Source organism: Pseudorasbora parva, chromosome 24 (genome assembly GCF_024679245.1).
Source record: "Pseudorasbora parva isolate DD20220531a chromosome 24, ASM2467924v1, whole genome shotgun sequence".
Lineage (NCBI taxonomy): Eukaryota > Metazoa > Chordata > Actinopteri > Cypriniformes > Gobionidae > Pseudorasbora > Pseudorasbora parva.
Window position 1 is genome coordinate 17564502 of NC_090195.1, and position 13264 is coordinate 17577765.

Consider the following 13264-nt stretch of genomic DNA (forward strand, 5'->3'; position numbering starts at 1 on the left):
TTCATGAACAAACAGCACAACCATTTTCAATATTCATTGTAATAAGAAATGTTTCTTGAGAATCTAATGACAGTAATGCTGAAAATTCAGCCTTCCCATCACAGGAATACATTAAAATATATTCAAATAGATAAAAAGTTGTTTTTAATTGTAATCATATTTCACAATATGACAGATTTGCTTTATTTCGATCAAATGCATCCTTGCTGAGATTCAGATGTTTTCTAAAACATTCAAAAGTCTTTCTGACCCCGGCCCAAACTTCTTCAGGGTGTCCGCGGGGTTTTAAAAAGTATTAAAAAGTGATAAATCAAAATTGTCAAATTTAAGGCCATTAAAAGTGTTAAATTTGGCCTCAGAGGTATTATTTCTTTCCAAATTAGGTATTATTTTTTCAGACTATCAGGTGTCCTATTATATTGAAATTCTATCTGCGTTCGCGTTAGTTCGTTTAAATATGGGCTTCAGCATATCTGGGCACATAATCAAAGATCTTTCGTCTCCGTCTCAACGTATGTTTGATGCTGACGTCATATTCAGCGGTCGTTCGGCATCATCTCACAGCACTGCGCGCTCAACAAAAGTGGCTGGCTTACGTTTTATTTTAGACTTGCTTCAAGGCATATCTTCAACGACTATCCTCATAAGAGCAATCTTAAATGATGTATATAAAGTCTAAAATGAACAAAGAGTTGTGAGAGAATGAGGCGAGATCCATAGACCGTATAAACAGTGAGATCCGCGTATCTGTCTGCTCTTAAAGGGACAGCAGCCAATAAAGCTTCCTGTCAGTAAAGTTAAAGAACAAAGGGAACAGAGAAAATGACTCGCTGCGCTTGACTAAATAACTTTTGTAGCTTTAATAAGGATTAACTATTTAATTTATAGTTTATGCAGTGCAGATTACATATAACTTTGATAACTGTATTAAATTTCTGTATATTTCCTTACTGTTAAGACAGGAAGGGCAGGAATAAACATGACATTTATTCTGGATTTATTTTAGCATTTTTTTTTAGGTTTACTTAAATTAAAAACTGTTATATTTTTGAAGCCTAATAATGAATGTAAAAAAAAAAATCAGTAACTGTATTGATATCAGTAATACTGGCCTTCATTCATAAAAAGATGCCATTTAAACAAGTATTTAAAATATACTGTCTTTATGTTGTTTCTACATTAATTTGATTAACTGTGAAATTCTTATATTAAAAACGTACAAAAACTTTTTTTTATTGCGATTAATCACAGAAAAAATGTGTGATTAATCTAGTTAAAGTTTTTAATCGATTGACTAGTTTTTAGTATTTTGTTTAATTCAACAACTTATCACAGTTATAGAAATGTAATATTTGGCTCAGGTTTTGTTGTTGGGAAAAAAACACTAAATAATTTAATTGCTGAATTACCAATTATTAATTGAAATCAAATGTGTATGCAGTAATGCTTCTCCTTAACCAACTTTTGTGAATGTTGAGATCTATTTTACTGTGTCTGAATGATAACTTAACAGATTTCCTCCTGGTGTCGATTCTAAATCTATTCTTTTTTGTTTGTTATATATGTCAAAATCTGTGTAAATAATAGAAAGGTCGCTGATTAACACTTGCAATTCAGTGTCGTGATGGTTTTAAAAAATGTTCTGAAGGTAGTAAAAAAGGTATTAAAAAGTAGTAAATTTAACTTAAGGATTGCTGTATATACCCTGTTCTTTTAGACAATGGTGTGCCGTACATTAAAAAAAATGATCAATGCAATATATAATTATAATATGTAAATATATAATGCAATATAAGAAAGAAGGCGTTTTATATGCTCCCTAACCCTCAAATATGGTTGTTTATAAGAATTGTTGTTATAGAGCCAACAAGATTGTAGCCTAAATGTCAATATCGTCTGAAGGAACACCTCATTCTTTTCCAGACGTTGGCGGTTTCTTTGAGGCAGGAACACTGGTCAAGTATAATCTGGTACCTGAAGTGATGGCTGCAGCCTCCAGCCTGGACGAGAAGAGCGTAATCCACAACCTGCCCGTCGAGACCAACTTGACACATGAAGACCTGACCTTCAGCTTTAGCACCTCTACTTCTCCCAGCCTTCTGGTCTATGTCAGCTCAAAGACCCAGGATTACATGGCCGTGGTGCTTCATCACAATGGTAAGACGTTGTTTGAGGCATTGCATGCGAAGATGAGATGAAAGGCTGAAATCGCACTGATCCAAAGACCCTTTTCACAGACTGTGACGATGCGTTTCCACAGTTATTAAAATCTAGTTTTTGTGTTTTGTTTTGTTTTTTATGCATGTATATTTATAAAACTATAGTTGATGTTTTCTTACCTTGGTATTAAATGACACAAAACTAGTTAATGCTGCACGCCTAAAAGAGTGACAGCAAATTTTGACATTTGTTCTCTCTTCTGACTAATGTAATGAATTTCTCAAAAAAAGATTTTCCTCTTGTGGAAATCATAACCTCTGTCGTGGATTTTTTTTTTTTTTACCATTGGGGCAGATGGTAATGCAGATATTTTATTTATTTTAGTTTCTGTTCACCACTGTAAAAGTTAACCCAACTCTGACTTCCGCTTCTGAGAACCCCGGAAATGTGAAAAGGGTCCATTGTTCCTCATGTCTGCATATTCAAAATCAAATATATCCTGATTAGCTGTTAATGCACAGCACTGTTGCTTTCAGTATTAGTGGACAAATTGCAAACCTATTGCATCGCACCTGGTTAGTCTTTGCAGTTCTTGATAAAGTATGAATGCTGATGCAAGACATGTGTGTCTGTATGGTTGTTCCACAGCAGTTCGGAAACTGCACTGTAATAATAAAAGAGAATTTATTGCAGCAGGCTGAATTGCTTTTTGAAGTGGAAGCGCAACAGTAAAAGCTAATTATATGACAAATGGCAGAGCGCAGGCAATTACACCCCGGTTTGTTTGGCATAAGCACAACACTGTGATCAATTTTTTAGAGTTTAAAAGTAAAACGCATCTGGTGTATAAAAAAAAGACCATTATTCCCTCCAGGGACACGATTTCACATTAAACTCAGTGGCTCAGAAGTAGCGTTGTTTTGTTTGTAGAGCACCGTTTTTGTTAAACGGCATTCCATAAAACCTAAAGTGGACACACAAGACTGGTGATACATTCTTTAAGTTAAGCTGCCTAAGCCCACATTGCATTTTACTCTGTATCCTCTGAGAAAATTCATCTTGCTGGCCTGTGCTGTAACCCAAATGAGGTTCTGTTGTTCCCTGCAGCCTGTAGGGCCGTTTCACAGGAACGGTGGAGGTGAGTTATGTCAAGAAGTAGAATTGATGCACAACACTCACTGACTCCAGGAAGACTGCAGTGCGGGTGGAGCTCTGGATAAACGTCTTATTGTCTCATCCTGTTGCAGGTACTCTGCAGCTGCGGTATAACTTGGGGGGTCTCAGAGAACCCTTCACCATTGATATTGACCAGAGGAACTTGGCCAACGGGCAGCCCCACACCGTCAACATCTCCCGGGTGGAGAGAGACATAGAAGTACAGGTGGGAAACACACGAGACTGACCGCACTCAATATTACAACTAGTATCAATAATCAAATGTATTAAAATACTGTCTACTAGGCACCTTCATAATAACTGAAATAAAACTTCAAAAGACATTGATTTGAAAAGCTCTACATAGGCAACTCAATTTCACAAATAAATCTACAAAATTTCAAAGTTAAGGTGGATGTTAGGAGGTTGCTTGTGTGTGTGTGTGTGTATAAACACACATATATTTATATATATATATATATATTAAGTAAAAGTCAATTTTGAATTAGGAATGACATTATGGTGCTGTCAAGCAATTAATCGCAAGTTTGTGTGTACTGTATAATTATTATGAATATATAAATACACACATACAAAAATATATATATGTAAATATGTGTGTGAATGTGTGTTGTGTCTGTTACCCAGGATGCACTGCATCAGTCTCACAGGCCCAACTGCAGTACAGAAGCAGGATAATTGAAAGCCTGTATTGATCCCTGAACTGAGACTCAGGATACACTGTAGATTTTATTATGTCCTAAATGGCAGGACACGCAGCATCTTGTGTGGTCGATAAGCAGGGTATTCAGCGAGATGAAGCGATAGAGGAGTGATCAAGATCACAGGAAGCATGAGCTCTACCACCCCAGATCAGGAAGGAGAGGGGTGATATCAAGTTCAATCCGTGAACAGGTGATGAATAGAACTACAGAATGAACTACAGAAGGAGCAGAGCATTTCAAATCTATGTCAAACACTTGATTGTGCCGGGACCAGGCCCGGTACAAGAACATATAAATTTGGTGGTGGTGGTGGTGGTGGTGGTGTGTGTGTGTGTGTGTGTGTGTGTGTGTGTGTGTGTGTGTGTGTGTTGGGGGGGGAGGGTGCTTGTGTCGCTTGTCCCAGCATAAATGCTCCAGATAAATTATTATTAAAGCGCCCATGTTCACAAAAAACTGTTAATTTTAACAAAAAAGCAAGCATAGTGTATGCGTGATTTGGCTTGGCCAGCCAATACAAATAATATATAACAATTGCCTTACCCAGTGCAGCAAAATCCTGTGTTTGGTGCCAGAATCAAGTCACAGAGGTTGCTTCTGAAATTAGTGAGTGTATTTCTCATCCTATAATTATCACTGTGTCAGTCAATTTCGAGAGTAAATCCCTTATTTATATGTAGATAGGCCTATGTTTTGAAGCGTGTATGTAGGCCACTTGTCAAGCATTGAAAACAAAAGTTTTATTCAAATTATTATCCTATCGCCTAGACAGTGCACAAAGAGCTCTCCATTAATAATCTCTCAAAAGATGTCACTCATTCAATGATCTCACAAAGTTCTGTTATGTTAAAGGGGTGATGAATGGAGAAGTCAACTTTCCCTTGAGCTTTTGACATATAAAAGGTCATGGTAATATAAGATTATCCTGTAAGTTTCAGAGCTGAAAACTTCCTTTTTAGTCAAAGAAAAGCTTTTATAGTAACCATGCCCAGAAAACGATTGTGGACTTCATCCTTACGTCATCGTGCGACGAAACGCCACCTCTACAGAGCGTGTATTTCAGTAGCCCCGCCCACCAACTCATGGAGCTGTTCAGATACTAGCCAGCAGCAATAACAATGTGGAAGAAGATAGCAAGATATTGTGGAAGAATATCTTGTTCATTTCACCGTGGAATCGTTTGTAAACAAGTCTCAAGTGCTGGATTTGCAGACACAATATTGTGCCTTCTATATTGGATACGACAGGAATGGTCCAAAAAAGTAATCCGAGTAAAACGTCTTTTTTATATGTAGGCCTAATAGTAGTCCCGGGGCTGTGTGTTTTCTAGACGGGCTACCAAAACGTACACCCTTTGACAGAAATTCTTTCTTTGTGTGTGTGTGTGTGTGTGTGTGTGTGTGTGTGTGTGTGTGTGTGTGTGTGTGTGTGTGTGTGTGTGTGTGTGTGTGTGTGTGTGTGTGTGTTTGCTTGCTTATATCAACCGATGATGTGGGCCATCTAATACAGAAATCAATTTCCAATCAATCGAGGGTGGATGAGAAATAAATCGTTATGTTTGTTTGATAAAGACGTTTATGAGCCCTGTGGTAGAGAGAATCTTTGCAGTTGCCGCTTTAATAATCTCTCCCTCATGTGAACTGACAGAGACATAGATATGACAGCAAAGCTGAAGCTCATTAAATATGCAAATCGTATCCAATCCTAGGCGTTTAGTTCCAAGTCTCTAGTGCGTCACGCCCATCAAAACCAAGCGTTCAGAAGACAGCCTCAAAACCAGTGTAGAAAATAGCCTATTACTTATTAGTTATGAATGTAAAAACCACACAAACATCATTAGTTGACCTCAGACAACAGTATACAAAAGAAAAAAAGCCAGTTCATGACATCTTTAATCATTGAAGCTGACTACACAATGATTTTCCTATTTACATAATGTCTACAAAACCCCTGTTAGAAAGGCTCTTTGAGCAGGGGCATGGGACTGGGGGGATAAAGGGTACTGAGTAACCAGGGCCCGAGGCAGGGAAGTCCATTTTCTACACATACACACATGGTACGGGGCCCCAGCAAGATGGTTTGTACCCAGGGCCCAAAATTTGGTGCTACGCCACTGTCTGTGAGCGTGCATTACTCAGCACTGGACAAAAACCAGAGCGGTGAGTGGATTCGAACTTAAACACCTGTGATTGGCCATTTTGTTCAAGAAATCAACCAACATGTCTATAATTGGCTATCACTCACAAATGTAATCATTTGATGCTCAAATACACACTGGATCGTTTGCCAATCTTTTTTAGCTAATAATATGCTTTTATTACTTAGACAACAGATCCTAGACCAGCAGTTATGGGCATATTTTCCCTCTAAAAGCAATCAGAAGCAGCAGCAGGCAGTGGTTTGAGTGAGAAAATTACACGCTAGATTACCCGCTAATATCAAGTCCATCTCCCCTGGTCTGGAGGGGGGTTCATGGATGTCCAATGGGATGCTGGACATGACCAGGACCTTCCCAAGAGAATAATATTAAATGACAAAGATCATGTCAGAAATACTGTGACCTTGTCAGCAAAATTGTGGGCTTTGTTGTCTTGTTGCTTTTTCTCTCTCTAGTCAGTCTATGTCTTCGGCTCCTGCTCAGTTCCGGGCTCCTAAGTCAAATAATCAAATTCCTGCTGTCTGGATGGATGAGGCACAGCACAGATAAGCCTGTGGACATGAGGCTTAAAGAAGGGCTGTAGCTCTCTTAAATTCTGCCTTATTTCTTGTGACACAGCTCTGCCAAGCCTGAGATCCTGCAGACCAGAGCTAGAAATCTGGCATGGGGTGAAATGTATAGAGTGAGAAAGAGAAAACCATAACCCTTTTACCCTGTCTTTATGGCCCCTGGGAACCCCGCTGACATTGCAGCAAATAGAAACCCAGAGCCATCCTTCACACAATGACCTATGTGTGAGAGGGGTTTCGGTGTGTGTGTTTGACACTAGGGGCATCTCTCCTTTAATTTCTTGTGTGTATACCTGTGTGTTGAATGTCCTTTAACACTGCTCATGCACACACACACACACACACACACACACACACACACACACACACACACACACACACACACACACACACACACACACACACACACTGCATGGCAATCAAGCTGATCTACTCCTAAGGTAGATCATGTAGAAGTGTAAATTAAAGGCCACACTCTAATCTGCTAATTTACTCAAAACTTGGAGGCCTTTAAATGGTCTCAGTCTAGTTCTGTAGGCTACACTATCATGGGAAGACTGCTGACTTGACAGTGGTCCAAAAGATGACCATTGACACCATGCACAAGGAGGGCAAGACACAAAAGGTCATTGCAAAAGAGGCTGGCTGTTCACAGAGCTCTGTGTCTAAGCGTCTGGAGAAGAGAGGAAATGTACACTATCCACGTTGCTTGAGGTCCAGTGTAAAGTTTCCACAGTCAGTGATGGTTTGGGGTACCATGTCATCTGCTGGTGTTGGTCTACTGTGTTTTCTGAGGTTCAAGGTCAACTTAACCGTATATCAGAAAGTTTTAGAGTACTTCATGCTACCTGCTGCTGACTTACTTTATGGAGATGCAGATTTAATTTTCCAACCTGCACACAGTGCCAAAACAAACAGTACGCGGTCATGGTATCCCTGTTCTTAATTGGCCAGCAAAATCACCTGACCATAACCCTATAGAAAACCTATGGGGTATTGTGAAGAGGAAGATGCGATATGCCAGACCCAACAATGCAGAAGAGCTTAGGGCCACTATCAGAGCAACCTGGGCTCTCATAACACCTGAGCAGTGCCACAGACTGATCTACTTCATGCCTGGCCACATTGCTGCAGTAATTTAGGCAAAAGGAGCCCCAACTAAAGGCTTCAACATACTCCACAAGAACAGAGAAAAAAAGTTATCTGGTTTGGGAGGTCTCGCAGCTTGTTCTGGACACATCGCCTGAGCAGAACTTTTTTCTTGCGGCTGTCCAAGAACTATTGTATTGGTAGTGTCTTAGACATTTAAAGTGTGCGTGGTTAATGCGTAGAAATGCAGATGATCGGTACCTGCTTTTCTCGTGAAGTATGGAATGTACTGGCCTGAACGAACTTTGTTCTTGTGAACGAACTTTTTTCACCTCAAGATTTTGTTCCAAGCTTAAGTTTTGAGTAAATGATGACAGCATTTAAAAGAAGTAAATTTACTTTACTGCATCCTATCTCAAAATCATCAGTGCTTTACTGCCAAAGGCATTTCTGTGTGACAAAAAAAGCAATATTAAGTTTATCTGCATTTGCAGCAAATTCGATAATATCTATCATTATTTGTCCTTGTCCTAGTTTTATTTATATACTTCAATTTAAGGCCCCAACCCCAGCAAAAACACTCACGGGGAACTCATGGGCCGGATGTGCTGGGTATGCTAGAGCTGAATTTTAGCCCCAGTCCAGCCCTGCCTCCAAGTTCCCCCGATCTCAATCCAATCTAGTATTTGTGGGATGTGCTGAACAAACAAGTTCGATCCATGGAGGCTCCACCTCACAACTTACAGGACTTAAAGGATCTGCTGCTAACATCCTGGTGCCAGATTCCACATGCACACCTTCAGGAGTCTAGTGGAGTTCATGCCTCAATTGGTCAGGGCTGTTTTAGCAGCAAAAGGTGGACCAACACAATATAAGGAATACTAGATCATGGTGTTATGCCTGATCGGTGTGTATATAAATGCACCTTTCAAATGTTTGGGCTTGGTACATTTATTTGATCAAAAATAGAGTAAAAACAGTAACACTGTTAAATATTGTTGCAATTTAAAATAGTTTTTCTGTTTTAAAATGTAGTTTTTTCCTCTGATGATCAATGTTGAGGGTGTCTTTCCAATCACTTTTGACAATATTTTATGAATACTACATTTTGTATTTTCAAAAAAACTTGCAGATGGAGAGCCCTCATAAAACACAAAAAACACATTGTGTGTGGGGTGCCAATTTTGTTCCCTGCACTTTATGAAAAACTTTTGGCAGAGATATACTGTATCTAATACTGAAGTTTCATCTCAGTAGTTTGTGTTATAATGAATGACAGTCTGGCACTGGAACTTAATATTTTTTTATGCTGATCAGTCATTGTGTTTTTTATCAGTCATGAAAAGTGGTCATGGCAATGTTCTCTCCAGCACAGCAAATTTGAAGTTCACTTCTCGACGGCTTCATCACTTCTATTCGCTCTCGTGAAATTACAAAATATTGCATCCCTGCTTGTTACCTTTTCCCACTCCCATCCGAAACCTTTATGTTTTGTACCTCTCCCACCCACAAAAAAAAACATGCAGGTAAAAGTATACATAGATTCCCTCAAATCATTTTATTCTCTCAACACCCACACACGTGTGCCCATCAAATCAGGTCTCTCTCAGGTCTCTTCCTTCATATTATTAATGAAACAACACTTGGCTTCTAATCGCTCATTCTTTCATTTATCTACTGACATAATTAATCCCATTATGGACAGTGACACGTTATCACATTAAATGCTCACTTACAGTTTTAAATGTAAAATATTATTTCCAAAGAATCACAGTCTGAGCTTGCATTTTTGATTTTCGTAATGCAGGTTTTGCCTACCTGTGCATTTTCCGGTAGAGAAGCGAGCTTGCTTCAAAAGGAATATGAGATGAGAGATAGTAACAACAGTCCAGCTGACCTTTCCAGACACCCACGCCTGTGATATTTCTTTTGAATGAAACATCACACCCTTTTGAATCAGACAGTGAAAGGTCAAAACATAACTGAGAGAACAACCAAGTGGGCAAAGCAAACAGATGTACTTGATCTTTTAGAGGTTTTTGAAGATTTTTTAAACCCTAAGGCAAACAACAGTGCACTCTTTCATTTAAGGATGTATTATTCATCTCGATTAATGAATACTTTTGGGGTGTCCACAATATCAGGTCAACTTGCTATCAAAATAATGTGGTGGTTCCTGCATGCACTACATTTTCATCCTTGCTTTATCATTCCTGTACAAATCTCTATTGTAAATCATTCATTTCAAATAGAGAGACACGGGTATACAGAGCTGTATGGACTTCCAATCATATGTGCATGCAGAATCTTTGGATCTGATTTGTGGTCATTTGATTTGTGTCATTATGTGGATATATTTGTACATTTATTATTCATTCATTTTATGAGCAAGGTGAATGAGCAAAATTAGTGGTTGCTTCCCGGCTCATTTTAAAGTTGTGGGCAACAATACGCAAGGAACGAAATGTGTCAGTCGTATGGAAATTCTAGAGTTAGCGGAAAGGTGGCTTTAAAGGGTTAGTTCACACAAAAATGAAAATTCTGTCATTAATTACTTACCCTATGTCGTTCGACACCCATTCATCTTCAGAACACAAATGGAGATATTTTTGTTGAAATCCGATGGCTCAGACAGGCTTTCATTGACACCAATGTCATTTTCTCTCTCAAGACCCATAAAGACGTCGTTAAAATGTCTCACTCCAGTGAGACTATAATATAATAATTTTATGAAGTAACAAGAATAATTTTTTTGCGCAAAAAAACAAAATAACGACTTATGTAATGATGGGCCGGTTTCAAAACAAAGTTTCGAACAGTTATGAATCAGCATATAGATTCATGATTGGGATCACGTGTCAAACTGACAAACTGCTGAAATCATGTGACATTGGCAATCCAAATCATGAATCGATACACTGATAACTGTTCGAAATTTTGTTTTGTAATCACTGTAGTGAGATGGACTTTTAACAATGTTTTTAGTGCCTTTTATGGGTCTTGAGAGAGGAAATGACATTGATGTCAATGGAGGCCTTTCTGAGCCATCGGATTTCAACAAAAATATCTTCATTTGTGTTCTGAAGATGAACGGAGGTCTTACGGGTGTCGAACGACATTAGGGTAAGTAATTAACCCTGAACTAACCCTTTAATTTATGAAGAAAGAAGCTAGACTTTATAGAATAATTTATTTGTAGACAAAGAAATTATAAATATATTTTATTCTATTCTAGCTCAATAAAATTTGTATATTTTGTATTACTTAAATTAAAATGTATGGTCGTCAATAAGCGACACTACTTATTTATCTCAAAACTGATCTAAGAACTGTCACTTTAAATGTAACGTATAGGAAGTGACATCGTTTAGAGGACCCCAACCTCTCTGGTTTTATATTTATATTTATAATTAATTTTTATAAGGGTGAAGTGTATATTTTATATCTGTTCTTCCAATATTTTATTTACTTTTGTTTTTTTGTTTTTTGCAGGTCAGTTTAATTTATAATAATGTATTGTTTAATGATTCATTTAATATAATTGATTAATATTTTTTCATACAGTTGACTGTTGAATGAAATTGATAGGATGCTATAACTTTGGAGAGCAGCAGCCATTTTTCAAAATCATACCAAAAATGCACCTTTCTGAAACTAATTTCAGAATGATTATTATCTATTAACCCCAACCATGCACTCACGCTAGCTTTTCCATCTTTTTTATTGCTTTTTCTTCTATCTCCTGTATTTGTTCGCTTTGACTCTCTAAGTTATTCTCTCAGTGGGATTGCAGCTATAACTTAGGTTGTTCTGTCAGAGCATTGGACACCCCATGGTGATCTGGCTATTGCCTTCCAGGCCGAGTGTCCCCTCTCTGGGTGGCTGCAGAGCAGGAGGGCCCCTGTCAGATAGGCGGCTTGTTGGATGGAGATTAATTATAGGCTCACAGCAGGACTCATTAGCGCTAGCCGTGTCAGAATGGGGCCGCAACACCACAGGGGACAGTCTCTCTCTCTCCGAGTCATCCCTGCTGCCCATTAGTTTCCAAGGTAAACAGGTTGAAAGCAATTTAATTTGGTCGCATTATCCCGTCGATGAACAGCAACACACCCTCCCATATTAACGGCGGCAGAAACACAAGCCCGCGAGGTCTTCTGAGATTCAGAAATGGAATTGGATAAGGTCTGGAGACCACTGGTAGCGATAAAGGAGGGGTTCCTCTGGTTGATTTACCCAGCAAGTGCACCTGGGAGGCGTCTGAATAAACATGCTTGCATTTCTCAGTCCGCCACATCAGTGGAACAAATTAGAGCTGAAATATGTCAGACAAACGCTATTGTGTTGGAGCCTTCGTTTCTTTCTGTGAGCCTTATTTGTATTCACTGCACTGTGCAGTGATGAGAGTGCCACTTTCACAACACAGAGGAGACTGAGAAAGCAGCCGTATCTTCAAGCACAAAAAAGTAATTTAGCGTAAATAATTCTTTTTAATACCGGAGCTGAGATGCCTCATGCTAATTAGGAGTGCCAGTGAATCAGCAGTAACGGGCTAATTAAAGCTGTCACCTGTGTGTGTGTGTGTGTGTGTGTGTGTGTGTGTGTGTGTGTGTGTGTGTGTGTGTGTGTGTGTGTGTGTGTGTGTGTGTGTGTGTGTGTGTGCGTGTGTGCGTGTGTGCGTGTGTGCGTGTGTGCGTGTGTGCGTGTGTGCGTGTGTGCGTGTGTGTGTGTGACTGCATTCAACAGTTGCAGCCTTAACAGAATGATCTTTGGACTAAATCAAATCAAGCAAGGTATATTATTGTTAACTATAACTAAACCTATTAGAAACAGTTGTGTTCATCTAAATAAATCTGAAATAAAATATAAAACTTAAAACTAAACCGAAATCCAAAAGGCTGAAGTTGAAGCATTAAAATTACTAAAAATAAAAACAAAATAAACATTAAAACTGAAATGAAAATAAATATTAATGTTTTTTTGTTGTTTTTTAAATACAAACTGCACCTAGCAGAATTACAAAATATTAAACTAACAATTAAAATGAAAATTGAAACATAAATGCTAATTCAAAATATGAATCGCAACTACAATAGGATATATAATACTAAATATAGTTACACTGAATCAAGCTATTGTTTGATACTGAAGTGTAAGTGAATAAATTAAAAAGTGGCTGTTTATAAATCAATATATAAATATATCTGAATTCACCTTTAAACTACTGCTGGTTCAAACCATAAACTTTTCGAACTATAAATGTACACATGTAAGTAGATGTTTGAAATATAATACTAATTTACCTATATTTATTAGGATTATATAATTATATATAACTAATCATAGTAATTTATATAAATGAAAGTAATGTGTATTATTAAGTACACATATTTTTTTTAAATATAAAATAAATC

The 13264-nt window shown here is 38.1% G+C and overlaps 1 protein-coding gene across 2 annotated transcripts in view; it reads left to right on the forward strand.

Moving 5' to 3' along the window:
* Window positions 1-13264, forward strand: part of cntnap2a (contactin associated protein 2a) — a 506672-nt gene that overhangs the window by 450495 nt on the left and 42913 nt on the right. For both annotated transcript variants that reach the window (XM_067435516.1, XM_067435517.1), the window contains exons 19-20: window positions 1924-2157; window positions 3408-3541. In XM_067435516.1, the coding sequence (XP_067291617.1) occupies window positions 1924-2157; window positions 3408-3541 (368 nt within the window). The remainder of the gene's footprint in view (window positions 1-1923; window positions 2158-3407; window positions 3542-13264) is intronic.